The sequence below is a fragment of the Theobroma cacao genome, chromosome 8, assembly GCF_000208745.1.
Source record: "Theobroma cacao cultivar B97-61/B2 chromosome 8, Criollo_cocoa_genome_V2, whole genome shotgun sequence".
Classification (NCBI taxonomy): Eukaryota; Viridiplantae; Streptophyta; class Magnoliopsida; order Malvales; family Malvaceae; genus Theobroma; species Theobroma cacao.
This window is the reverse complement of record NC_030857.1, coordinates 6,533,205-6,559,675: the sequence shown is the minus strand read 5'-3', so window position 1 is coordinate 6,559,675 and position 26,471 is coordinate 6,533,205. Positions and strand designations below refer to the sequence as shown.

The window sequence follows — 26,471 nt, the reverse complement described above, 5'->3', positions numbered from 1 at the left end:
TGGTGATTGATTCCTTAAAATTCAAGTAGTGATATATACTTTCTTTTATCTTGTTAATAAAAGAATAATTAAAATTCCAAAGGTGAGCATTTTGATTTTGGAACCGGTACCATCAACTGGCAAGAAGACTTGTTCATGGAGCAGTTGTTCCAAGGAATCAGGATCAAGGAGCAAGTAAACAAAGCAAGAACATCAATCCAGAATTTTTAAAAATTCAACAATTATATCTATCTGAGAAAGTGCAATCAGCCTCATAATACATTCAGGTAATCCAGTCCAGCGCCACAGAGCATGATGCTCTTTGGAAAAGAGTACAGTTCCATAATCTTGATCAGAGACCCAACACAGACAGAGAGTTCATCACACGGAACAGAACTAAAATGGGGGAAAACCTCGGCGTATTCTCAGTCAATTTCTGATTATACATTTCCAACTTTAAACCATATAAAATAACATTAAAAAAACAACAGCTTTAAAGTTTGGCATTGTTTATTCTGCACGAGATTGACCAGCTCGGGATGAAAGGATGATCCCCACAATGAGTCCGTAGAGAGCAAGTGCTTCCGCAAAAATGAGGATAAGAATCATACCGACAAAAAGCTTAGGCTGTTGTGCATTAGCCCTAAAAACAATTAATAAAGAGTTAATCAGGAAAACAATAAGCAGTTTGGTAGCATTCAAATTAGCTCAATGTATATTGACTAGAATAAGAAAAAAATAAGTAGTTTGGCAGCATTCTAATTAAATCAATGTAAAATTGACTAGAATAAATTCCAATCAATCTATTCAACCAAAACAGGTCCAAGTCAACAGTAGGTTATTCAAACAAAATGGACAGACATCTTCCAAGCCAAAGCAAAAGATACAGTACATACCAATACAATACCCAATAGCAAGGACAAAATCAGGATTTTCAGTTTAAGGAGTGAAAGTCTTATACAATATTAAGGGTTTTTTTTAATGCAAAATAACCATATACAATATATCAAAAAAATTTTATCCAACTTTTCTTCATGCTAAATAATATGCAATTTCATATTTGTATTGTATCATGTTAAAAAGTTTAAATTTCATGATTAATTGTACAGAAGTTTAAGTTAAGAACCTTAATATTAGAGTAGCAAAGTTGATGCAATTGCTATTTCAAATAATTTATATTGTTAAGAAAATCACCCATAAAAGTATACCGTAATAACTCTAATGAAATTTTGAAACAAGATTAGTCGATAAAGTATGTTTTTGAAAAGTTTTGACTTTACACTTAGCGAAGCAAGCAATTCTTTTCAGATTGTTGTTTATCTAAGTAAAATAGTTAAATAAATTACTTTAAGAGCACAAATTAATTTTATGTGTAGTTGAGTAAAAAACAAAATACAAATATTTAAGGAAGATTATCTTATACACTGCCGGTGGAACTTTTATTTAATATAGTTATTAAAAATTATTATTGGTCCTTTACATATTGGATAGTGAATATCATGTAACTATAACTTTTCTAACTCGACAGAAAATAATATAAAGTATCAATAAAAAATTTGTATCTAACCTTTGTGGAGACAAGATTATAATTTTTTACTTGTCTAAAGACAAATTACTATATAACATCAAAGAATTTTAGGAACTTTGGCGGGGGGGAGGGGGCACTAGTTCAATGCTTGTCCAATAGAACAAAACCAAGCCAAAAAGCAAAGCATTAGAAGACTATGTCAATCTTAGAGACAAGCAGTTTTGCAAACAGATCATCTGCAGGCAACTATTATCTGAAAGCAGGATGTATATTCAAGACTAAAAGGCACAATCACAAATGTGATGAAATGGGGGGTTAAGAGGGAAAAGGTGCAATAACAACTACCTTTGCCTTTCTGAAATAACAGATAAGCTCTTCAAATTGTTCACAAATCAAACCAGAATATGAATCTATCTACAGATTGAAGTGATCCTTTTGAAAGCAATTTTCCATTGGAACTTTAAACTAACCATAGCTCCCACCTAGATAGTTAATTAATTGTAAAGCTCCGCATATCTTTCACATTTACACTTTCACTGAGCTAGACCCTCAAATTCTGGACATAATAATCAAACATGCACATTACAGGTCAAATCTAGGAAAAAACCACATCACTTAACACGTGACAGAATCAAGCTAATCCTCCTTCCATCTAACATGGATAAAAGCAAATCAGGAATCAAGTCCCTAGTGTCCACAATCACATAAACAACTTTTTTTCAAAGCATAGAAGTCCTTAAAAAGATCAGAGAAAGTCCATTTTTAAACAATTTTATTTGGTCCATGTACAACAAACTGTTATAAGCACTAAATAGAAACATAATGGAACAAATAAGAAAACTAGCATCAAGTTCAAAAAAGAAAGCAAAATAACATGGAAGTACACCAAGATTACAGATGAATACTACTTTAAATGTGACAGCGAAAATCCACAAATCAGAGTTAGCTACAGAAAAGTACATCATCTTTAAGAACAAGTTTAAAAAGTGTTCATTTCCCACTTCATTAGTAAGTAAGAATTACACTTTCAACAGTTAGAAAACAATATTCTATGCGAAAATAGTTTCATCAGTTCAAAACTCAAAATCTACAGCTCAGTGGTGAATTGTAAGCTTTAGAAAATACAGACAAGTAAAACAATTCACAATTCAATTGACTAAAGCATTCTACATCCAATTCAAGTCCCAAAACCAGCACCAGAAAGAAAATATTACCTGACTCCAGCATCCCCAACAATCCCAATGGCCATTCCAGCAGAAAGGCCAGCAAGGCCACAAGCAAGACCAGATGACAAGTGTGCATACCCATCAAACAAATAATAAGATTTCGCTTTCGGGTTGATCCCCGTACTAATAATAACAGCTATAATCAATCCATAAATACCCAAAACTCCAGCCATAACCACTGGAACTATAGATTTCATCACAAGCTCTGGCCTCATCACTCCCATTGAGGCCACTCCCACCCCACTCTTTGCCGTCCCGTATGCTGCTCCCATGCCTATAAAAAAAAAAAACTATAAACTTCAAATCAAACCCATAGATAACAAAACTCACTGAGCCTTTGATTCTATTTTTGCCCTTTATATAAAAAAAAATCTCTTATCATTCCTGTTAATTCACTCATTTCTTAAGCTATAAAATTCATTAAAACTTGTTAGTTAGAAAAAAGATGAAATTTTGTTACGATCTCCCGACAAACTACTAGTATAAGTTACTTATATTCATAGCAATTAAATAAGTACTAGTAACATTAATAATCACTCAAGTAATTACTTTAAAATTCTTTTCACTACCTTAAATACAAATTAAACAATTTCATAAAAACTTAACATTATTAGCATATAATGATGAGGAAAAATTGGAGAGAAAAGTGCAGGAGAAATTACAAGAGAAGACGAGAGCAGCGGCGGCTCCGAGGAAGCCGAAGAAAGGAGCGGTTTCATCGCCGCTGAAAGTGGAGGACATCTTTCTTTCTTCTACTTGTTTGGTTGCGAAGATAGGATAATTCTTTGATTGGATTGCAGATTTTTCTCTCTTTAATTTCTAAAGTAAATGGGAGGATGGGATCGGGGAAGGACGGTGGTGACTGGTGAGGATGATGATTGATTGGAGTGGCTCGATTTACCATAATGCCCTCGCTGATTTTTAAGTGAATGCGATTCGGCCCATTCGGGCACCAACTTAGCCCAATTCTAAAGGGCCACTGGGCTGTTTTGAGCCCAAAGAGTGAAATGGAAAAGATGTCCATCTTTTTTTACGGTAATAAATTAATTAACAGGTTTTTGGGCATGTGTTCGGTTTCGGAGCCAACCGTCACACCTCGTTCTGAAGCCAGCTTTGTCCTCCTCTTTCTGTCACTTCATCACGACAAATATTTTTTTGCTGCTTAAATGTGCGACATCAAATTTAAACCAAGATTCTAGCATTATATTTTACATGTAATTCATGTTGCCATCATATTTGGTTTTCTAATGTAAGTTGTGTCTTTTAAAATTACAATTTTTTATTATAAATATAATCACAAACTTTATTTTTAAATAAAAAAACATATAATTTATATTTCATTACATATCAAACGTGAATTTAATTATTAAAATTTGTATAAAAATTTAAATCAATTTCTAATAACAACTTGAATTTAAATTTTTTAGAGATATAATTTACATTCAAAATTTTATTAAACTAGTATTATATGAATTTGAATTGTTATAATTAATATCAGAGCATGTACCAATTTAATATGAATTTTCATATTATTTAGATTGTACATACTAAAAATTAATTTTTAAACAACAAAAATGAATTTTCCACATTTAAATAAGAATTGTTTGGTTATGTAAAATCGCTACTTTTTGTATCATGCAGTCACGTGGAGCTAGCTAAAAGTATTAACAACAATAGAAAAAAGGTCTGTTTTCCTTTTAAAACCAAAAATTTGAGAGAAAACACAACAAATACATTTCCTTCTTGGCAAGGTAAAGGAAGTCATGTGTTGAGATAAGTAGGGCTAGTGCTAGTTTGGGCAAGTGGCATTATAAATCTCTATTGCTTTTAGTCACATCAAAATGATATTGTTTATTCAAATGTCGGTTGTGCTCTTACGCCCAAATGGTTGAAAAAACTGACCACAATTGTTCTCCTATAAAATTGCAGGTTAAGTGTGAATCTACGTCATGTCATCAGGGATTAATTCTATTAATTTGTTAATAAATCGGTGATGTTTGACCTTTTATACTGTGCTATTTCTTTGAGTTTAGTTGGAAATTTCTCATATGCTGGAATATTAGAATTGGAATTCAAACATTGCATTTTGTAGCATCTTAATCTTAATTTCCCTTTAACAAGATATTGCAAAGCATGTTAATCTTAATTCCCCTTAAATAAGATATAGCTAAGGTTATAATAAGATATAACCTTATCTAAAACAAAGTTATCCTAATTTCATAATATTTGTAATGTTCATGTTTATAAAATTTTTCAAATTTTCAATTTACTTAATGTGAAATTGAAAAATCATGTTATTTAAAAAAACAAATTAAAATATTATTTTTATTATTTAGCATGACATTTTACCCTATTCAATTTAACAACATTATTGTTGTTGACTATTTTATAAATTTTCTTTTAAAAATGCTTGATGTGAAGGGGATTTACATTGAGTTTACTTTGATACTATTTTATTACGTGATCATTATCCTCATTTTTTAAAATAAACTTTATAAGAAGCATACTTCTCATGCTCGTAAACTTTTAAAGATCTTTTATATGGTAAAAGAAAATTAAAATATATTATCTACTTCTTTTGAGATACTTGACATAATACTAATATATTTCAATTACTTCTTATTAAAGTTAGGGTTTTACTATTATTTCTATGTGTCATAAATCCAACCAAATTAGGATGTGATCCATGCTCTCAAATTACAAGGTTCACCCCAACATTCATTATATGGTGTGTATCAATATTTAAGGGAAGACAGAAGAAAAAAAAATCTCAGAGGTGTGTGCTGATTTGGCAATTATTTCACTTTACATTAAGAAATATTTTAAAATCATTAAAAGGGTTTTCTAAAGGAAACTTTAATTATTAAAATTTAGAATTTTTAGAATTCAGAGTTTGAAGATAAAATATAAAGTTTTTAATGTATTAATAAATTCAAGTCGTTGTTTCATTTGACGGAAAAAGGCATGTTTTTATCTTTGCAAACAAGTACCCGCAAAAAGAACCGTCCTTTTTTCAGTACAGAAAAGAAAGCTTTCAACCTTCCAAACAGAAAGGGCGTCAAACAAACGTAGTCTGTACCCCTACGCTACTACTAAAACAAGCTACGAAGATAGCTCTCAGCTCTTCCTAGGCATAAACCAAAGGAAATTCAAAAAAAGAAAAAGAAAAAGACAAAATGGGTGATTCAAAGGTAGAAACGATCTCCAGATTAGCTCAATGGAGGATCGACAACTTTGGTCCTTGTTCTCACAAGAAATCCGACCCTTTCAAGGTCGGTCTTTGGAACTGGTACTCTTTATCTAATACCCAGATTTTTCTTTTGTTAAAAAGTTGTTTGTTCTTTTTGGGTTCTCGTTTCTTTCTTGGATAATTTGACTGATTCTTGGGTGGGGGACTTAATGAAACAGGCACTTGTCTATAGAGAAGAATCGGTTTTTCTATATTCGTTTGTTTCCTGAGCCATCTCGTGTGTCCAAGGAGCAGCCTCCTTTCGCGAAATTTTTTTTTCGGGTCTCAAATGCTGGTGCTAATCGTAAACTTCATATCTCCCCACGTAAGCCTTAGTATCTCTCTCTCTCTCTCTCTNCCTTAGTTATCTCTCTCTCTCTCTCTCTCTCTCTCTCTCTTCCCCTCTGTTTTGATCCCCTGCTTTTCTTTATTTGGCTAATTCTAGGTTTTGAATTTTTTTTGCTGTTATAGTTTCTTATTTTTTGCATGTGATAATTGCTAACCCGTTATCTAAAATTTTAAACTGATAGGAAAGGTCAAACTTTTGTACCATTTAAATTCTAACTCATTTTTAAGCTGGATTAATGATTAATGGCTTTTAAATGTGGATTCAAGTTTATAAGAAAAGGTGCAAGCTGAAGAGTGTGTAAAGAGTTTTGCATGTAAGCCCGATGGACTAGATGCTGGGTGAAGAATGAAAGGATAGAGGATGAGGTTTTTAGGATTTGAACGCAAATCTTCATTCTGATTCAATAAAAAGAGATAGTTGAATGATCAGTTATCTAAAAGCTTCAGCTAATTGGAAAATAATCCAACTTTTATATTTAAATTATGATAGTGGAAGTAATTTAACTTGTGAAAGTGAAAAGCAAGTTTGGATTTGGAGTTGGAGTTTTATTATCTACAAAATATGACTTTACTGTGGCTTTGTGTGTGTGTGTGTGTGTGTGTGTGTCTGTCTGTTAGTGTCTTTTGTGATTAAACTTTTTGAATGGAAATGATAGTTGAAATTAGAGCGTGATTCATGATTTTGGGCAGTGTTATTTTGGTTTGAGAATGAAAACATGGGAATGAAATCACTCACCTTTGATTGCAAAAGTACTTTAATTTTTTTGGACGAGAAAAATGGGAAGAAGGAAGAAGCGCTTGATAAGTGAAAGTTGGTGTTTACTTTGCTTGTCTCATGCTGATGCAAGAATGGAGAAATAAAATTTTGAATTTATCTATTATTATGGGTGTGACAAGAAAGGAACTTTTCATATTGAGCCCATATGCTGACATGAATCTAGCTGTGCTCGAAGTTTTTAAGAAAGAGGAAATCATGTTAACTTACTTCAAAATGGAGTAGGCTGTAGTCATGATTGTTTACATTGTCATAAGTAATGTTATATTAGTGCCTTTGATCTCTTGAACTTTTCTATGGCTTTTTCAACTTGCTTTCTCATGAATAAAACAACAAAAATTTCTTTCTCAACTTGACTTTACGCATATTTAGTCTGTTAAGCAGCTTTGAGAAGATGCCCTTGACAATAATTTCCTTACTTGGTGCTGCAGTTTTTGAGAGACCACTGCGAACATGTGATGACTTTGTTTGGCCTGTTGATTCTACTTTCCATGGGCGCTTCATTATTGATGTTGAGTTCCTGGACCTGAGGATCTACCCTATGAATGTGAGCTCCTTTAGATTATCATTTTAATGTGGTATAATTGCATTGTCAGTAAATGTCTTCTACTCCTCTCTCCCCCCTTATTTGGGAAGGTACTTTAGTGTTTGTTTGAAGAGCCATCACTCCTCCAAAGAGGAGGTACCTGAGTCTGAAAATGAAAAGAATAGGGTTCTTGACAAAGGATACACCGCCCCCCCCTGGCATCCCCACCTTTCTCAAAACCTGGCAATATATAGCAAGTAAATATGCTTCAAGAGATTTTTTTTTCTTTTTCTTGTTATATGCCAATGTCTATGAAGTGAGCCCTTATTATATGTTAACATGTTTCTTTGTTTTCTTTACTCTTTTGATATTAAAACCCAGGGTGGTGAATCCATTTCCATATGGCCCATTGAAGGAGCAATGCAGTCTGTGTCAACTCAAAGCACCCTGCACTGCCTTGCTCGCATGCTTGATGAGGGTATTCATGCAGATGTTACTATCAATACTGCTGATGGTACTTTAAGAGCTCACAAGGCAATTCTATCTGCAAGTTCACCTGTTTTCGAGAGCATGTTCCATCATAACCTTAAGGAAAAGGAGTCATCCACAATCCTTATAGAGGACATGTCACTGGAATCTTGCATGGCCTTTCTCAGTTACTTGTATGGAACGATAAAGCAAGAGGTCTTTTGGAAGCATCGACTGGCACTACTGGGAGCGGCAAATAAATATGACATTGTAGATCTAAAAGATGCTTGTGAAGAAAGCCTCTTAGAAGACATCAATTCACAGAATGTCCTTGAGAGGTTGCAGGAGTCTTGGCTTTACCAATTGAACAAGCTGAAGAAAGGGTGCATGATGTACTTGTTTGATTTTGGCAAGATATATGATGTTAGAGATGAAATCAATAACCTTTTCAGGCAGGCAGATAGAGAACTGATGCTGGAGATGTTTCAAGAAGTGCTCACAGTTTGGAAACCAATATGACTTTCCTTGAGAGTTGTTCCCTTTCTGCTGCCGGTGAGCAGACAAATATGTGGGAGTCCTTACAGTATAGTTAGTTGTATAATAATACTCAATGAAATCACAATTTTTTCTGTTTTCTTTTTTCTTTCTTTTTTTCTCTTGTAATATGCATATATAGGGATGCTAAGGTCTTTTTCATGTGCCAGGAATCAATTGCTTGAGGTGTGTGTGGCATTGTATAGTAACTGATGTAAAAACTTCGGCTTTTAAGGAATGTAAGCTTGGGTTGTTGGGAGTATCTCCACTGTGAACTTTGTTATGCAGTTTGAAAATGTATGATTGCTTCATATTTAAGTTGTTTGCATTTCTACAATAAATATTTATATGTTTATTATTGATGAATTCAACCACATTAACATTGCCCCAGATAATGACCTGCAAAGGGGAAAGCTCAGGCTGCATGTGCATCCTGTATTCCTGTTCCTCCCTGCTGTCAAATTCTTCTTCTTGCTCAACAGGTTCATTTTCATGTCCCTTTGATGCAAGAATGGAAATTTGCCATGCTGGTAAGTCCCCTATTCATAAACCCTTAAAACCCTGCAAGATTAAATTCTCGAGCAAGAAACAATGGAAGAGATTTCCATTCATTTTCATTCCCCAGTTTGAGTTGCTCCTTTTTCCCTGCCACAAACACAGCCCTTTAGCCCTTCACTATGGCTCTGGTACCAGAATTCAGAATTGGACGAAATGTAAGCAATCATCTGAAAGAATCAATCTCTCTTAACCTCTCTCTAAACTCTTCTTATTCCTTAAATTTTATCTCTCACCTCCTATCATAAGTATTTAACACTTCAAAGACTACTCCATCTTTTTCTCACTCTATTTTTTTGCAACATTATCTCTCTTTATCAAAAAGAACTTATCTACAAACTACTTTTTCATTCTTTATTTGATTATAAAAATAATAAAAAAGGAAAGAAAACATATACTTTTTGGACTTGGGGTCTTAGTTTTTAAATAGGTAGAGATAAAAGTGAAGTGTACTTTGGTACAAATATATCCTCATTTATTCAAAAAATTTGCTTTGATAGAGTTCATGAGAACATAAATTTTAAGGAATGTTAATGTATGGATCTTTATTAAATATATAAAATTAAAATATTTAGAGGAATAATGAAATCCAAATAAGAAAAAAAAGAAAAATTAGTAAATCCAACGGCTGTGACTCTATCAATGATAAAAAGAGAAGGGAAATAAATTAAAGTCGTATTCACACCTGAGTGCCGTTTCTTTTTTTTTTTTTTCAGACAAATAAATATTCTTAGGCTAATTACACGTCCGCATTTAGAAGCCTTTTTCATCTTTACACTTTTCGCATTTCGGATTTACAATTTTGTCTCCTTTCCGCTGACGTTAAAATACCCGCCCCCGCTTTCTCTTTCTTTCCTTCTCCGATCCGTTTCCAAATCCCAAGCTTCGATCGATCTTTCCCTCCATAAAAGCCCTAATTTCACCGATCTCTCTTTCTAAAACCCTACTTCATGATCACCATCCTTCAGATCTGAACTTTATTATCTCCTTAATTCAGCAGATCCGACCTTTCATTTCTTTCTGATCTCAGGTACTTAATTTATTTTTTATCTTCGAAATTTTATTTCATTTTCTTTTATTTTATTCGATCTTAGTTTATGTTTTTTTTTAATGTTAATTTGCGATCGTTTCTGTAGGTTTTTTTTAAAGAATTATTTAAAAATTATTGATTTGTTTTTCTGGTTTGTGTAGGTTTTGATCCTGTTGTTTAAAATATATAGACAAAAGGGATACTGACTTTGGGAAAGTATAGAGGGAATTGGAATTTTCTTTGATTAAATTATGGCAGCTCCTGTGCCTCCAGGGGCACCTAGACCCAGCGCTAATGCACAGCAACCACCACCACCTAATTTTAACCCTAATTATCAAACCAATCCCAATTCTTTAGCCGATAATTTGCATAATATGAACCTGAATCGGCCACCTTCGATGCCCAATTCGGGTCCTAGGCCTTCCCCTTTTGGTCAACAACCACCATTCCCTCAATCTGCAGTTTCTGCTGGATTTCCCATCGCCTCCCCGCCAATGTCACGGCCTGGCCCACCACCTGGTGTCATGGGAAGACCTGCAGTGCCTACTACTGGACCACAGCAATCTACATTACCTGCAAATGTACCCCCAGGGAGACCCATTGGTCCGCCTGTTAGTCACCCATCCCCTTTTGTCTCTAGACCACCTCCTTCTTCCTTGTCTTCTTCCATAGGTGGTGCGGTTCTACCTTCTAGTGGTTTCCCATCTTCAGGTGTACCTAATGCTGCAGTTGCACCACCACCGCCAGGTGCTCGCCCAAGTCCTTTTGCATCATTGTCACCTTTGACTGGTGGTCCAGCTGTGCCCCCGTCAAGTGCATCTGGTGGTCCTTTGAGTAATGGGCCACCAGTGATTGGTTCAGGAGCTTTGCCTGGGGCACCCCGATTTCCTCCTGCTGCAAGTATTTCACAACCTCCTGTTGGACCTCCACCAACTATGATGTCGGCTAGGGCTCCTGCTCAGGCTCCAACCATGCGTTCTGTTTTGGGAAGTCCAGCTGTTAGTGCTCCACCTGCTCCCCCGGTGGCTTCAGCATCACCATTTCCAGCTGTGCCTCAGGCTAGACCACCACCTCCAGGTTCTCCTTATGGACCACAGACATGGCCGATGCAGCCCCAGCAGGTTAGCTCAAAACTCTTTACCATATTATGCTTTTAAGATTCTTCCAATAAAGAACTATATTCAATAGGATTTTATCATTGATTATGTTGTTTTTGAGCTGGTCTTTTAGCAACCTACATTAGGCGTGGAAAGTTTTGATTGACTTCCTTTTATTTATACAATTTAGAAAATGGAATATTTGTGTGCACCTGTTTGATGTTGTTTTAGAATTTTTGGCATTATTGAGTATCTGTAAATGATCAATCTAGGAACATAAATTTTATACTTTAGTATTTACTGTAAATTGTGTCTAATGTCATTTATGTTTGGTCCAATAGTTGTTGCACATGTTAGCTTATAGAGCTAGGTTCTATTACTCTTCCCTCCTCACCCCGCAAATTGTTAGCTGAACAGAAAAAGATCTAATGCTTGTATGCAGATGTTATGTGTTTGAGTTGGCATGTAAGTATCAAAATGTACTAATACAGTGTTTGGGATCTAGGAGGGGGAGGAAAGGAGAGAAAATGGAGGGAGAGGGGATGAGGGTAAGTAAAGGAATAATTTTGCTTGTTTGGCTTGCTAAAAAAGAAAGAGGGAAAGGAAAGAAAGGTTGTGTTACAAATTTTGTTTGGTTAAAGAGTGTAAAGGAAAATTATTCTGTTTTATAGTTTTTGTAAAATTAAGCCATTTATAAGTTAAAAAGAAATGATAAACTTTGTTTCTTACGATGAAAATATTTTATTGAGGAATTCTTTCTCTCCAAATCCTCCCAATTTGAAGGGTATAAAAAAAATAGGGTTTGGAGCAGATATATATCCTTTCAAAGTCTCCCCCTCTGTTAAAGTGTTTTTCAAATTGAGATAGGGTTCCCCTCCTCCTTTGGTCTCTTCCCTTCCATTGCCTTCATCATAATCCGAAAAAAACGTTAAGGAATTGAGAAATGTAGAAACGTTTTAGTAAACCTATAATGGAAAAAAAATGAAAATTCAGATGTTCTTTGCTTTTATTAAATTAAATCATTTATGCCTTGAAAATTGCTTTGCAGTTTATGGCTATGTTGTTCAACCTTTCTCTTTCTAATGTTAAATTGTTAAGAATGTCAAATCCATGGCCTTTGTATGATTTATTGAATGGAAAGGAACGGGATGGCATGTTTGGCTTATCAATGCAAAAATAGTTGGTTGTTTGACTAAATGTTTTCTTAAAACCATTGGTAACATCCTCTTCTTTTCTGAAGATATCCATTGTTTTATTGGTCATATGGTTTTAAGATCATCTGTTGTTTGGCACTTAATTTGAAAGATAAAAAACACCTGCTTTATTGTGTAATTTAAAGAGAACTATCTTTCATTCCCACCAATTAGATGTTTTAGGAGCAATAGATTTACCATGTGACTTCCAAGGTGCTACCAAATATCTAGTCTCCGAAATGCTATCACTCTTACCTCACCACCTTTATACTTGGTTGCCCCTATTGCTAGGTTTTAACTGTGTCAAGCATTAGCTGATACTCATTTAGCCCTTTATGTTAGTTTGAAACCTAATTCACAGATCTTATATCTCTGCATGTATCCTTTTTTTTTTTTGGTTTGGATTTGGGGAAGGAGGATTCGAACCCACTATTTGAGCAGGGGGAGACATGCACTGACCATTGAGCCAAATGCTTGGATGCATCTGTGGTCAATTGCTGAATGTTAAATTGTGCAGAATATCAATTCTTTTACTGTCTATTTTGAATTCCTGATCATATGTGCACACAAAACTTAGGTGGTTATTGAACTTTAGAGCCTGTTTGGCCTAGCTTTTTTTAAGCTTAAAGCTATTATGGATCTCTTATGAAAAATAATAGCTTTTAAAATTAAGCTAAATCTGTTTGATAAATTTACTTTTATAAGTTTTTTTTTATAAATAAGTTGTTTGACAAAATAGTTTATATAAGTTCTAATTTTGATTAAATTTACCATAAAGGGTATTTAATATATAATTTTCTATTAATCACAAATTCTTTTGTTCATAATGGACAAAAGTTAACTTTATTTTTTTATTTATAAAAAGTTTAAAAAGTATTTTTATATAACATAAAATTTATAATTAATAATAAATCATATAAAAGTGAAAACAGATAATGTTGGAATTATTTTTAATAGATGAGGACATTTTTGAAACAAAAAGAAAAATTCTCCTAAAAAAGAGGCGTGTTTTTAAAAAAGGGGAGAAAGCTCCTCTCTAGAGCTTTTTCAAAAGCTCTCTTTTTCAAATTTTTATTCTTTAAAAAAAAGCTGCTTATTTTTTTAAGAGCTTCTCCAAATTCTTGTTTGGCCTGGCTTTTGCTTTTAAGAGGTGGATAAGCTGAAAAAAAGTCAGGCCAAACAAACACTTAATTGGGTTGAAGTTGATCAATTGGCATATGACTTGGTCTTGATGGATATTTTATCAAGCCTTTGGTTCAGGTTTTGTAAAGTTGTGATAGAATTGGAAACAATTTTAAGGCCTTGTATGTGAGGTGCCGAAAATTTTAAAGTACATGATTGTGTGGTTTGGTTCAAGTGGCTTTTGCATTTTGTCTACTTACATCAATAATTTGGATTCTGAATGTTTTGAATTGCTTTAGGGAATCCAACCTCCTCTTATTCCTGGCTCTACACAAGCACAACCTCCAAGAATGTTTGGAATGCCACAACAACTACCAAATCAAGCTATGACTACTATTCCACCTGCCATGGGCCAACCTGGAGCGCCTCTGTCTGGGCCATCAAAGATTGATCCTAATCAGATTCCAAGGCCTATTCCAAGTTCCTCACCAATTGTGTATGAAACTCGTCAAGGCAACTCGGCAAATCCTCCTCCGGTATAGTCTCTGATTGTTTCACCCTGGGATTTGCTAATTTGGCTATTCCTTTGATCTTTTTTAAGTTTAGGCTCATCCTTCTTGTGGTTGGCTTCTCCTGTTCTTTTACTATGTTGTCATGTATGCATACTGCAATAACAGCATTTTTGTATAGCTGCATTTTATTTATTGTTTCTTCTCCTGATCACTTGTAATCTTTTGAAGCCTGCGACAAGTGATTACATTGTCAGAGACACTGGGAATTGTAGTCCTCGTTACATGAGATGCACCATCAATCAGGTATAACAAACTATATAAATTAATTGTGGCCCTTTTCAGTACTTTATAATTGCTTATACTTTGCATTTCCCAAAAAAGAAAACATTTCTTATACTTTAATGAAGTTTGCACTGCAATTATACAAGCAGTACTCATTGTGATGTTTTCCGTACTTATTTATTTATTTTTCATATAACAGATCCCATGCACAGCTGACCTTTTGACAACCTCAGCAATGCAGTTGGCTTTGCTGGTCCAGCCTATGGCCCTTCCTCATCCGTCAGAGGATCCTATTCAAGTAATGCACGATCAACTTGTTCTTCTAGCTTGCTATCCAATCTGTCAGGTCCTCAATGGATTTTGAAAATTGCATTTACTCATTATATTGTGGACATTTCTTGCTATAGGTTGTGGATTTTGGGGAAAGTGGTCCTGTCCGATGTTCTCGTTGCAAAGGTTACATAAATCCTTTCATGAAATTCATTGATCAGGGAAGGAAGTTTATCTGCAATTTATGTGGTCAGTATTAATTATCTTTCTGTGTTCATCTCATACATTTAGCATCATCTTGTGGTTTTTAGTGTATGCTTATATTCATGCCATTTTGTTTTGCATTTGTGTTTCATTGCTGTCAAAACACATTGATTAGCTGTGCTTACACCTTGGGAGCTAAACATGGGATTGGGTCCTTATTACTATTTGGAGGGCTCTTTTTTTTGAAGCAGTTTGAACCACCATTTATGATTTAAATGTGATAATAATCTACGAGTGCCTTAGTTGTAAGCTAAAGGGTTCCTTAGCCTATACAATTTTATGCTTCTATTCCCAGGTTGTTGCAGTTTATCAAGTTAACATCTCCTGTATAATTTTTTTCATACAAAAAATTCCTCTTGTATATCAGATAAATACCATGACCACAGACATCAATCTTGTCTTACTTTGCTCTCTGGTTGTGTTGCTGTAATGTAGTAAGGTGGCAATGTCACTGATTGTGCCATTTTCTTGCAGGGTTTACCGATGATACTCCTCGTGACTACCATTGCAACCTAGGTCCTGATGGTAGGCGTAGAGATGCTGATGAGAGGCCTGAGCTGTGTAGAGGAACAGTTGAATTTGTTGCTTCAAAAGAGTACATGGTTTGTTAAAATTTATAACTTTGTAAATTTTAAATCAATTAACTTCTAAATTTCTACTTGATTCTCTTTTATTTATTAAATGCTTTAGTAGTAAATTGTATCATGAATGTGAAAATCTTTGGATCATGTATAAATGAAGTTATTAGTAAACATTATTAAAGCATAACAAAGATGATATGCCTGTATCCAACTCAACTCAATGTCAAACTAGTTCCTAGCAGGCAGATGTATCTTTTGCCTCTCTCTACCTGATTGAGTGCCATACTGTTGCGAAGGAGTTGAGATACTGGATCTTTCCTTAACAGCTTTGACAGATCCCACATTCCAGGAGTAACATCCAGAAGATTAACATAAGCCAACAAATAAAAAAGGTTAACAAAAAAGAAGTAAATTTAAACAGTTCAAAAATCATGCTAACATTTGGTGTTATTTAAAATTGTTGTGGCCAGGGGTTCACCTAGGGCTTTTGAGTTCATTCCTTTTTCATCTTTCATCAATGGTGTTTCTCTCTTTTCTTAAATTGGTTCAGAAGATAAATCATTCTTTTGCACTGAATTTCTTATTTCCAGGTCCGTGATCCAATGCCAGCTGTGTACTTTTTCCTAATTGATGTATCCATGAATGCCGTACAGACAGGTGCAACTGCTGCAGCTTGCAGTGCGATTAATCAAGTTATTTCTGATCTTCCTGTGAGTTTCATGTCAATTTCTAGAATGGGTGGTGTTTGGTTCTTTTTTGTTTTAATTTATTGATATGGTTGCCTTTTTTCCCCTATTTTTCTCCCTGCATTGTATCAGTAGATTATACTGGGAAGATCATAATTTGTGTTTTGATATATTATTTTTCTTTAATAATTAATTGCAAAAGAGTTTTAAATCAATGTACCGAATTTGTGTGCATCAACTGTTGCCTGTTTAATTCTAAATAGATGGGTTTCTGTACTTTTTGTTTCCATCATTAGAATGCATCGTGAGTGTGAGTCATTTTCTTGTTATGATGTATCATGAGCCTTATTTTGATGTATGCATTTTCATAGACATGATTGCATCTCAATGCTAAGATCTGGATCACAACTTTTCCTAGAAAAAAGAGAACTAAGGTGTATTTTCTTTAGTTGCAAGGTAGTCACAAAATGCACATCTCCCTCTGATCCAATTATTAGTTTTTGTTAGTCTGATAGGAGGTTCTAGAATTACGGTTGTTGATGCAGAATTCTGTGTGTACTGCATTTCTTTGTTCTCTTGAAAGTAAGTTGTTTGTGCATTAATAAAAAATTTGAAATGTAAATTCTTGTTGTAGTAACAAAATAGAGTTTGTGAAGTGTCAATGGCACAACATGAACATTTAAGTCAGTTTAGGTGTTGGCAGTTGAGGTTTTTAGCTTTAGTGTAAGGTGTGTATGATTTGGTTGAAAAGCTAATACTTATTATTAATTTGGTCAGTATTAGATCCTGCACTTCAAATCTGTTTTAATGACTTTTAGGTGAAAGCTCATTCTGGTTTTATCATCCAACTGTAAGAAAATCATAACGTGGGCTTTTCAATGTGCTTAGAATGTAATTAGTTTCAATTTTTTGTTTCGTGAGAAAATTGTTAAACTTGGTGTCAGAAACGTTTTCCATAGAGTGTAATCTCATGGCATTGTGTAATTTTAGCCAAAACAAGTCTTGATGAATTTCAGGCATTGCTAGGAAGAAATTAATTTTCCTTTGAAATGCATTATAAAAGATAATGCAAGTCTTAAACTTCTTTTTCGTCCTTAGTTGTTGGATGTCTGTTACTGTTAATTGAGTTGGAGGTTGATACATGGTTTTGCATCTTTCTTCCCCATCCTGTCCAATTAGTTTTAACTTAAAACTCATACAAGGCAATGACAATTCAGTTGGTTGATGTGTTAATTGCTTGTTGCAGGAAGGTCCTCGAACTCTGGTGGGAATGGCAACATTTGACTCAACAATCCATTTTTATAATTTAAAACGGGCACTACAACAGGTCAGTATTAGTTGCAAGTGTTCCCTCCACTCGTTCCAAGATTCCCTTCTTTTTGGCTCCTGTTCATCATGTGGGATGCTTTATATTTGCGCAAGAGAAGTCAATTTGGCAGTAATGATGCATAGAAGAATTCTGATAATTTTTTAAGAGGTTTCAAGAATTCTTTTTGCTATTAGTGGCATTGATGACATTATGGTAAATTGAACACATTCTGGACTGGGCTCCATGCTGGAAACTTGGATTTGGTGACACAGGATGGCAGAAATGTGGTTTTGATGTGGCAGCTTGAGGTTAGGATGGTTCTTGTATGTGTTTAAAATGAGATTTAATTGGTGAAGAATGATGGATCGAGGGTCAATAGCAGAGTGGTTTAATTAGCATTTAAAGGTGGTTAAATTGTAAAAATGGTGTTTTCTCATTTTAATATTAAAGACCATGACAGTAACATGTCCCTTATCATCTCAAAATCCCCCTGCTGGGGGGTGAGGAGGCATAGACACAAAAATGCTGCCAACAATGCCTCTAACATGTTTGTGTTTTCATTTCTTGGCGGAGAGTGAGGGGGTTGGGTTGACAAGGTTTTGTTAACCTTTGCAGTATTTTGAGGAGGCCATATCCCTCTTCCTTCATGAGCTTTCTCTGTCTCTGAAAGTTGAGATTTTTGTTTCGAGTATGCACAGGAGTGTAAATGTGTCAGTTTTCCATTTTATTGATTACTAAAAACTTTGAACTTTATTTTACATGATATTTTTCTCTGATTTAATCTACTGAAGAACCTCTTGAAATCAGCTGATTTTCCTGTCTTAATTGCAGCCATTGATGCTTATCGTTCCTGACATACAAGATGTCTATACCCCTCTTCAGACAGATGTTATTGTTCAGCTTTCTGAGGTTAGTTCTTTATTTCTGGGCCTTTATGTATATGTTGAAGTTTGTAAGTTGAGAATTTAACAGTGGTTGATGCTATGATGTCATCTTTAGATTTCACAAACACTTTATGGTAACTATGGTTGTTTTTTGTTCCGAGGATTCAGTGTCGCCAGCACTTAGAGCTATTGCTTGAAAACATCCCAACAATGTTTCAGAGTAGTAAAACTGCTGAGTCATGTTTTGGTGCTGCAATCAAGGTAAGCCATTACAAGGTTTTATTATAAATTAACAGAGCAATTCTTGGGTTTGTAGATTGCAATCATTTATGGGGTGTGATATGTTTTTCTGATACCAGAAGGGATCACTAGGGCTCAAACCTATGATCCATACAGTATGTGCAAATTCCCTCTGATCCTACCGCCTGAGATAGCACTGGGTGGCAATGGGATATGTGTATGCTTTCCAATTTGTCTAGCAAGTTAAATGAATTCTGCAATTCTATACCATCTAGAACCACAGGGCGTTTTTCCTGGGTTAATTTCTTTCCTAATTAAGCAAGTACATTAGTTTATAGTTTTGAATATACACCATCAAGGTTTGAAAGGCAAGAAACTTAACCTTTGCTTCTTAAACAGATTATGATTGTTACTTTAGCTTGTTTTGAGGTTTTTTGCTGCTGGTTGGTATTTGAAAGGTGTCAGACTGATCAAAATTAGACTTTTATGGTTACGTGGAAAGTTAATAATGCCTGGTGATAATTTAGGATGTATAGCCATTGCTCTATATTTAGGTGTAGATGTTGATATCTCACTAGCCTGTTTATATTTCAGGCTGCATTCTTGGCCATGAAAAGTACTGGGGGGAAGCTTCTAGTATTTCAGTCAGGCAAGCTTGTATACCTATACAACGTTTGCATGTTTTAACATGTGTATCATACGGTTCTTATACCATAAAGTTACCATATCATTTTCCACAGTTCTCTGATGAACGTATAATTTTGTCTGACAGTCTTGCCATCAGTTGGCATTGGTGCTCTTTCTTCTAGGGAGGCGGAAGGGAGAACTAACATCTCTGCTGGTGAAAAGGTTTGCATGTTCTTCTTAAATTGTTTCCTCTCTATGTCTGCTTTTATTTGAATTATAATGCAGAATTTCATTTTGGTTGCATGGAATAGTTGTTCTTTTAGATGGAGATGTGGTTATCCCTTCAAACTTAGAGCTGAAAATGTGAACCTCTGCTTGTTTGTCTGACTTCTAAGTTATGACTGTTACATGTCATCTCTGAAACCTACTTTATTTGTTTAGAATTTGCAAATTGATTCTTTCGTGCATTCAGAAGATCGGGGTAGTTACCACATGTTAAATTTATTTATTGTAACCTGATATATCTGTTTTCTGATTTATTAGCAGAAATGCTTCTCTGTTCTAGATGAAGATATTGATAATCTTCTTTTAAATATTGTGATTGGCACATATTCAAGTTTTATTAACCGAAAAGTGATATTGTTGCAAGGCTACTGACTTGACTTTTAATTCCTGTATCTTTTCTATAATTGGTGGCTTTCAAGGGTTAGGCCCTTTTGGGAGTGGTTATTGATTGTACTTAAATATGGTTATCTCAGATTAATATCATTATAGTGGACTTGTGACTTTCACTTGACAGTGGGTGTTTGTCCCCTTCTGAGAAGAGAAAAAGACAAAAAACTTTTATCCATAACTATTCATAAAATGTATTTACTGGCTATTTATCGGCATTTCAAATATGATTATCTTATTTTTCTGCTCTTTCATGTTGCATCTCCAGTGGTTTATTTGTTTGTATGACGAAATTCAGAATAGTTTAAAGCTAAGCATGAACTACTTTTTATTCAATAGAAGATAAAATTGTGCTTCTGTATTGAAATTCTTTAACTTTCTGTTTGATTAGGAGGCGCATAAATTACTGCAACCTGCTGACAAAATTCTCAAGACAATGGCAATTGAGTTTGCTGAGTATCAGGTAAACTTTGAGTGATTTCTTTTGTCCTTGATATCATTGTAATATGATAAAAAAATTGTCTGATGAATGCTTGCTGAAATTTTTGCTGGTTACATGTATCTGTGGCTATGACTGATTTTTCTGACCATGCTCTTTATATTGGAACATGTAACAGGTCTGTGTTGACGTATTTGTCACTACTCAGACATATGTAGACATTGCTTCCATTTCTGTCATCCCTAGAACAACTGGAGGCCAGGTATTAACTGTGTTTACCTTGGTTTTTCCTGTTTCACTGCATGATAATTTAATACAAATTGTTATCTTCTAACACCCATGCTTAACTTGAATAGAAATGGTGAAGTACAAGTTGTTTGTTACTCTCTGCTCCAAATGGAATTTCCATCTGCATTATTTTCTCAATTTAATTTTTAAGTTTCTCTAATTTAAAGTTATAAAGCATTGAAAATTGTTGTGCACCTTCCTCTTTAAGATTCAAGCTTTTGAGAATAATTCTTGTGATTTAAAATTATAAAATTTTTAATATGAAAATGTTGAGACCAAATTGGTTTAAAATGTCAAACAGCATATTCAATGTATATGAAGCGAGTACTTTTCTATCACAAGTCATCCATTCACCAAAGTTACTTTTGTGAGCCAAAGTGTGTAGCTATGCTCATATTCCTGTTCATCATTAATCAAATTTAAGGGAGCCATCATGTTTGAAAAAATGTTTTCAAGTTTGCAAAGTGCACTAGTTGCAAGCCTTGCACGTTGGCTGGGTACTTAAAAATTTTCCATTTGATAGCCCTTCAATATTTCTTAGTATGTCAGTGCTTATTGGGACCTCTTAATACTTTAGTCAGGTTATTGATGCAAGTTTGTTGCTTAAGTCAGAACAGGCTTGATTTCTGATCTTTCTATACTTTTCTTTTGGACTCTTAACTTTTGGAATCTCCACTACCACATCCAAATAATTTCTATATGGGGATTGGGTCATACTGAGTTTCATGTGCTAAACTATGGATGAGATGCTTCCCAAGTTTATAGGGTATGGTAAAAGAAATGATAGTTGAGCGACAACCTCCTTTCTTTGTTAGATAACAAGTTATCTTTACTTAATTCTTTTCTTTTGTGATAAACTGTGTTACTCCGTTGTCAGTGTTAATGAACTTGATGTTCTCATCCTCCACATGCTTGTTGACTGTCCTCAGCAGAGTTCTAACTCAATAAAATAACTCAAGCCTGATGCATGCATTGGTGATACTTGAGAGCCTGACTCTATATTTTAATGTATTTGTTTATTCACCAACAAATCTGTGCAGTTGTTTCTTGAGTGTAAGACTCATGTTTCAACAATTTCAACTCTAAATTTCAGGTGTATTATTATTACCCCTTCTCTGCTGTATCTGATCCTGCGAAGCTCTACAATGACCTTAGATGGAACATCACTAGGCCCCAAGGTTTTGAGGCTGTCATGCGTGTGAGATGCAGTCAGGTAATGTTATCTGATTTTGCTCTGTTTCATTAGTGAAATATTGATAATTGACCTCATCTTATTATGATGGTAATTTAACCGTATTTTAATCTTTTCCCCCTTTAAATACTTGTAGGGTATTCAAGTTCAAGATTACTCTGGAAACTTTTGCAAACGCATTCCAACTGACATTGACCTACCTGGGGTTTGTGCTCTTTTTGAAAAATACTTGGTCTTATATTTCTCATTAATGTTTTTTAGCTTCTGTACTACAAATTATTTTGGTTATTTTTTATCACTTAAAGCATGATTGAAAAGTTGGAACCATAACTGGTGACACTGTTTGGTTAACCTTAGGAAAGTATAAGCTTCAAAATGGTTATTATTTACTACACAATGTTTAGCTTTGAACACAAGTTGCATGATTGGCTAACCCCAGCTAAACAAAAAAAGAAGAGGAGAAAAAGGAAGAAAGAGTTAGAAAAAATGCTAGATCAAACATCTGGGATATAATGCTCCTTGCCTGGTGCATATAGATTGATTTTGTGTATTAATGTGTTGAAGAATTTATTACTATAATATTGGTTACATTCTCCCAGGTCTTTGAAATGATACCAATGAGTCTTTAATAAAGGAAGAAAGAGTTAGAAATTATGCTAGATCAAACATCCGGGATATAATACTCCTTGCCTGGTGAATATAGATTTACTTTGTGTATTGTATAGAGAAAAGATTTTACATTTTCTCCTAGTTGTGATTTAAGTCAATCGTATAATTGCACTATAAATGAGCTATGGAGATGGATGATGACTTATTGTAAGAGATGTATAACTGCTTTTGGATGTTTGGTTTGCTTAGTCTATGCTTGGATTTCAGATATTTTCAGGCATGGTTATGTGGCTGACGGGTATGTTTAAGTTTTCCTTATTTTTGAAGAGTTATATCTTCATAATCCATGTCCACTTTGAGGTGTTGAATTCGTAGAAAAAATTAAGCGTAGGAGCAACATGTGAATTATTTAGTGTGCTTTAGTCAGCCATAATTTTGTAACTTGTGAATTTGGTAACTTTGCTTCTTTTATGTATAAATTTTTTCTTGAAGAAATTAGGCATGTTTTAATGCTGAGAGTGTTTATTGACATGGTTAAGTTTTGCCTGAGCAGATTTTGAGGGCTTTATCTCTATCAATTTGTTTCAATCATGATCAATCCTCTCTGTTATGCAGATTGACTGTGACAAATGTATATTGGTAACCTTAAAGCATGATGACAAATTACAAGATGGTTCTGAATGTGCTTTTCAGGTACTAATCTAATGGTGTCTGAATTTTTAATGTTCATCATGCTTCCTACATTATTTGTTAGCATTGAGAAGTTGAGAGTTTTGATGCTTCTATAACATTCTGGCTTTCATTTTCCAGTGTGCCCTTCTCTATACCACTGTTTATGGCCAAAGAAGAATTCGAGTCACAAACTTATCCTTGCCATGCACAAATATGCTAAGCAATTTGTTTCGTGCTGCTGACTTGGATACTCAATTTGCATGTTTCTTAAAGCAAGGTATTTGAGCACTGGTTCTGTTAATCGTTGTTTTCCCTCATGGCATGTTTGCTCTGCATCAAACTGTGATTTGAAAATGTCCCTCTTCCCCATTGTTTTTCAAATTATGAATTTGTCCTTTCCATATGGATGAGGTGTTTCTTGGTTATTTTATCTGAAGGCTTTTCATGCAATTGTCTTCTTGGTATCATTACTTTGATGTGCAAGAATTCTGAACCATGTATTGTTTCTTACTAATTTATTTTGAACGCAGCTGCTACTGAAATTCCTACAAGCCCGCTTGTGCAAGTGAGGGAACAAGTGACAAATCTATGCATCAACATTCTGCTTTCATATCGTAAATTTTGCGCAACAGTATCATCATCTGGACAGCTTATTCTCCCTGAGGCTCTTAAGCTTCTTCCTCTATACACCCTTGGTACATATGTTTCCTAGATTAATCCGTATCTTATCCTCTTTGTATATTATTTATTTTTTGAGTTAACCTCAATCTTTATTTCATTGTCTCTTCCATTTTGACAAGTTCTGTGGCAGAAATTTGGTCATTCTACTAAGAAAAAATTGAACTATTTTTCATCAGTTGATAATGTTGTCTTCTTCATTTTCAGCATTAATCAAGAGTACAGGGTTGCGAAATGATGGCAGAATAGATGACCGTTCCTTCTGGTTCAATTATGTTTCCTCCCTTTCTACTCCTTTGGCAGTCCCGCTGGTTTATCCCAGAATGTTTGCCATCCACAGTCTCAATTCGAAGGTAAAAGTTTCTAGTTGGCTTACAGTCAAGAGTGTTTCAACCGTGCTAACAGACAATTTTCTTCTTGTTGGACAGGAAGGAGATGAGTCTGTTCTTCCTTCTATAATCCCACTTTCTAGTGAACATATCAGCGATGATGGAATTTATCTTCTTGAGAATGGTGAGGATGCTTTAATATACTTTGGGAGCTCCGTGGATTCAAGTATTTTGCAACAACTTTTTGGCTTTACCTCAGTTGATGAAGTCCCCACTCAGGTATTTTGTTTTACTTTTTTGAAGTGTGTAAGTCTACTGAAATCATCAACTGTTTAATTTATAAGAAACAACTTGTGAGTTGTGACCAATAATCACAAATAAAGTGTTGAGTACCTGAACCTTTTTTTCCAGACTTGTCATGTTTTGTATCTGCTGCAAGATGAGCAAGAAATGGAGATTTTGTTGCCCTATTTCTTTAAACAATGAATTTAAAGAAGGTCAAATGGCACATCATATCTCATATCGACCACACCCTTATTTTGATTCAAATTAGCTCTTAAACTCCATGTATGATGGGATTTTTTCTGCATGCTTAGTTTCCTTTTCCTTCCATTTAATAGTGTGAATTTCCCTTGGTCATTTATGGAGTATGTGTTCTTCCAATTGGATGAGAAGAGTCTTGAAAGGTCTTGTGCTGGATGACTGAATAGTATGACAGTCATTTCAAGTGTTAGGACTCCTGTTAGGGTTATATACTGTAATATGTAGGAAAGAAAAAGCGGGGAGAAAAAGAAATTATGAGGGATGAGAACTTTAATTTGTGGTGCCTATTTTCAAAATATATTTTTCAGCTTTATTCTGTGTCTTGACCCTTTCACCTACCAATTAAAGACATGCCATTTTGTAAATATTTCTGCATGTTCAGTTTGTGATGCAGCAATATGACAATCCATTATCCAAGAAGTTCAATGATGTAGTAAATGCGATTCGGCAGCAAAGATGTTCCTACCTTCGGTATGAATAATTGTTCTTTTTTCAGCATTACTTTATTTCTAAAAGAAAGGTTTATTACATCTCTTCTACAGAAAATTGAAGTAGATATCTCTATGTAATACATTTTATCTTTCTATTCTTTTGCAGCTTGAAATTGTGCAGGAAGGGGGATCCATCAGGTTAGTACATAGAACTTCCCTCTTATGCAACTATGATACTGCTTGATAAAAAAACCTGTATGGAATGTTCAACCAAAATAGCCATGGATTTCTATTTCTTATATAGATATAGGCTTTTTTCTCTTTTTTGTGCACTTTCCGTTTTACATAATTTTAACCTACCCCAAAATTATGTCAACCTGCATCATTTAAAGTTTTCTCAGTCTGTGTCATGGAGAGAGAGAGACTATGTGTTTTGTGGGTGTCTGCATGAAGCAAATAGTTTCTGGACTATTGCTTCTATGCTTGCTGGTTTTTTATTGTTAGAGTAAATTCTGTATTTTAGAGAAAAAGAGAAAGCAACTGTGTTAAAACATTCTCATGATTTAATTGTTACATTTTCAGGAATGCTGTTTTTCTCATGCATGGTAGAAGACAAGAATGCAATTGGCCCCTCTTATGTTGAGTTTCTTGTACATATTCATCGGCAAATTCAAATGAAAATGTCATGACAGTTTCAAGCTGCCTCAGTTCAGCTCACAGGTATGAGATTTTTATTTGGGATTGCATGGAGCACAAAGAAAAGGGTTTCAAGTCAGATGACAAGAATCTGAGTGGCCTCCTACTCTGAGTTTCTTGTACATATCGAGCGGCAATTCTGAGTGAAAGTTTTATGAGTGTTTTACGCTTCTTCAGTTTGTTTCACAAGTTGTAATCATCCAACTTTTGTGATGCACTTGGAAGATTAAAGCAGCATATAAACATCTTATTTCCATAATTTTAGGAGCCCGATCAATTATTTATTTCTAGAAACGCAAAGTTTTGCTGAAGGGAGGTTTGTAGTCGTAGTGAACTTGATAATACAGGGGTCAGTTGAAGTAATAATAAATATCTATTTGGATTTTTGCTTCTCGTCTTCTGGAGTATATCCCTGTATTTTTGTTCCCCCCATATTTTTATGCAGAACTAAGCAGTACACCTTAAAAAGAGCGGTGAAAATGAATACACATTATGCTTGTAATAGAGTAGGTTTTGTACTGTGTTCTCGCTTGTCTCTCTCCCCGATTACAGTCATTGGCAATGGCTTCTATATGTTTAAATCATGATGCCTTGGCTGCAAAAAGAAGTGAAAGTGACCGCTTCTGCAGTCGAGGCATATTTAAACGAAAGACTTGT

General features: G+C 34.6%; 3 protein-coding genes across 3 annotated transcripts; 2 read left to right on the top strand and 1 right to left on the bottom strand.

Moving 5' to 3' along the window:
* On the bottom strand, window positions 193-3,627 carry LOC18592349 (V-type proton ATPase 16 kDa proteolipid subunit). Its single transcript, XM_007019023.2, has 3 exons — window positions 3,396-3,627; window positions 2,722-3,007; window positions 193-622 (listed from the first exon to the last, which is right to left on the bottom strand). Exons 1-3 carry the CDS (start codon window positions 3,472-3,474, stop codon window positions 490-492), a joined length of 498 nt encoding a protein of 165 aa, XP_007019085.1. The 5' UTR covers window positions 3,475-3,627; the 3' UTR covers window positions 193-489.
* On the top strand, window positions 5,788-8,875 carry LOC18592348 (BTB/POZ domain-containing protein At1g21780). The gene is made up of 4 exons (XM_007019022.2): window positions 5,788-6,022; window positions 6,142-6,287; window positions 7,517-7,632; window positions 7,993-8,875. The coding sequence occupies exons 1-4, from the start codon at window positions 5,910-5,912 to the stop codon at window positions 8,596-8,598; spliced, it is 981 nt and encodes a 326-aa protein (XP_007019084.1). The 5' UTR covers window positions 5,788-5,909; the 3' UTR covers window positions 8,599-8,875.
* Window positions 9,935-26,207, top strand: LOC18592347 (protein transport protein Sec24-like At4g32640). Its single transcript, XM_007019021.2, has 25 exons — window positions 9,935-10,198; window positions 10,360-11,319; window positions 13,910-14,146; window positions 14,351-14,425; window positions 14,604-14,702; window positions 14,812-14,923; window positions 15,413-15,540; window positions 16,110-16,229; window positions 17,452-17,532; window positions 18,346-18,423; window positions 18,567-18,659; window positions 19,233-19,287; window positions 19,411-19,487; window positions 20,329-20,400; window positions 20,555-20,638; window positions 21,758-21,877; window positions 21,993-22,061; window positions 23,081-23,158; window positions 23,276-23,414; window positions 23,668-23,832; window positions 24,023-24,168; window positions 24,244-24,423; window positions 25,070-25,158; window positions 25,285-25,316; window positions 25,701-26,207. Exons 2-25 carry the CDS (start codon window positions 10,450-10,452, stop codon window positions 25,805-25,807), a joined length of 3,306 nt encoding a protein of 1,101 aa, XP_007019083.2. The 5' UTR covers window positions 9,935-10,198; window positions 10,360-10,449; the 3' UTR covers window positions 25,808-26,207.

Coding starts and splice junctions, on each gene's coding strand:
- LOC18592349 (XM_007019023.2), bottom strand. CDS start 3,474: ATGTCCTCCACTTTCAGCGGCGATGAAACCGCTCCTTTCTTCGGCTTC. Junction 3,008..3,395: donor CGCTGCTCTCGTCTTCTCTT/GTAATTTCTCCT, acceptor TTTTTTTTATAG/GCATGGGAGCAGCATACGGG. Junction 623..2,721: donor GTTGGGGATGCTGGAGTCAG/GTAATATTTTCT, acceptor AATTGTTTTTAG/GGCTAATGCACAACAGCCTA.
- LOC18592348 (XM_007019022.2), top strand. CDS start 5,910: ATGGGTGATTCAAAGGTAGAAACGATCTCCAGATTAGCTCAATGGAGG. Junction 6,023..6,141: donor AAGGTCGGTCTTTGGAACTG/GTACTCTTTATC, acceptor TTAATGAAACAG/GCACTTGTCTATAGAGAAGA. Junction 6,288..7,516: donor TAAACTTCATATCTCCCCAC/GTAAGCCTTAGT, acceptor TTGGTGCTGCAG/TTTTTGAGAGACCACTGCGA.
- LOC18592347 (XM_007019021.2), top strand. CDS start 10,450: ATGGCAGCTCCTGTGCCTCCAGGGGCACCTAGACCCAGCGCTAATGCA. Junction 14,426..14,603: donor TGAGATGCACCATCAATCAG/GTATAACAAACT, acceptor TTCATATAACAG/ATCCCATGCACAGCTGACCT. Junction 15,541..16,109: donor TTGCTTCAAAAGAGTACATG/GTTTGTTAAAAT, acceptor TCTTATTTCCAG/GTCCGTGATCCAATGCCAGC.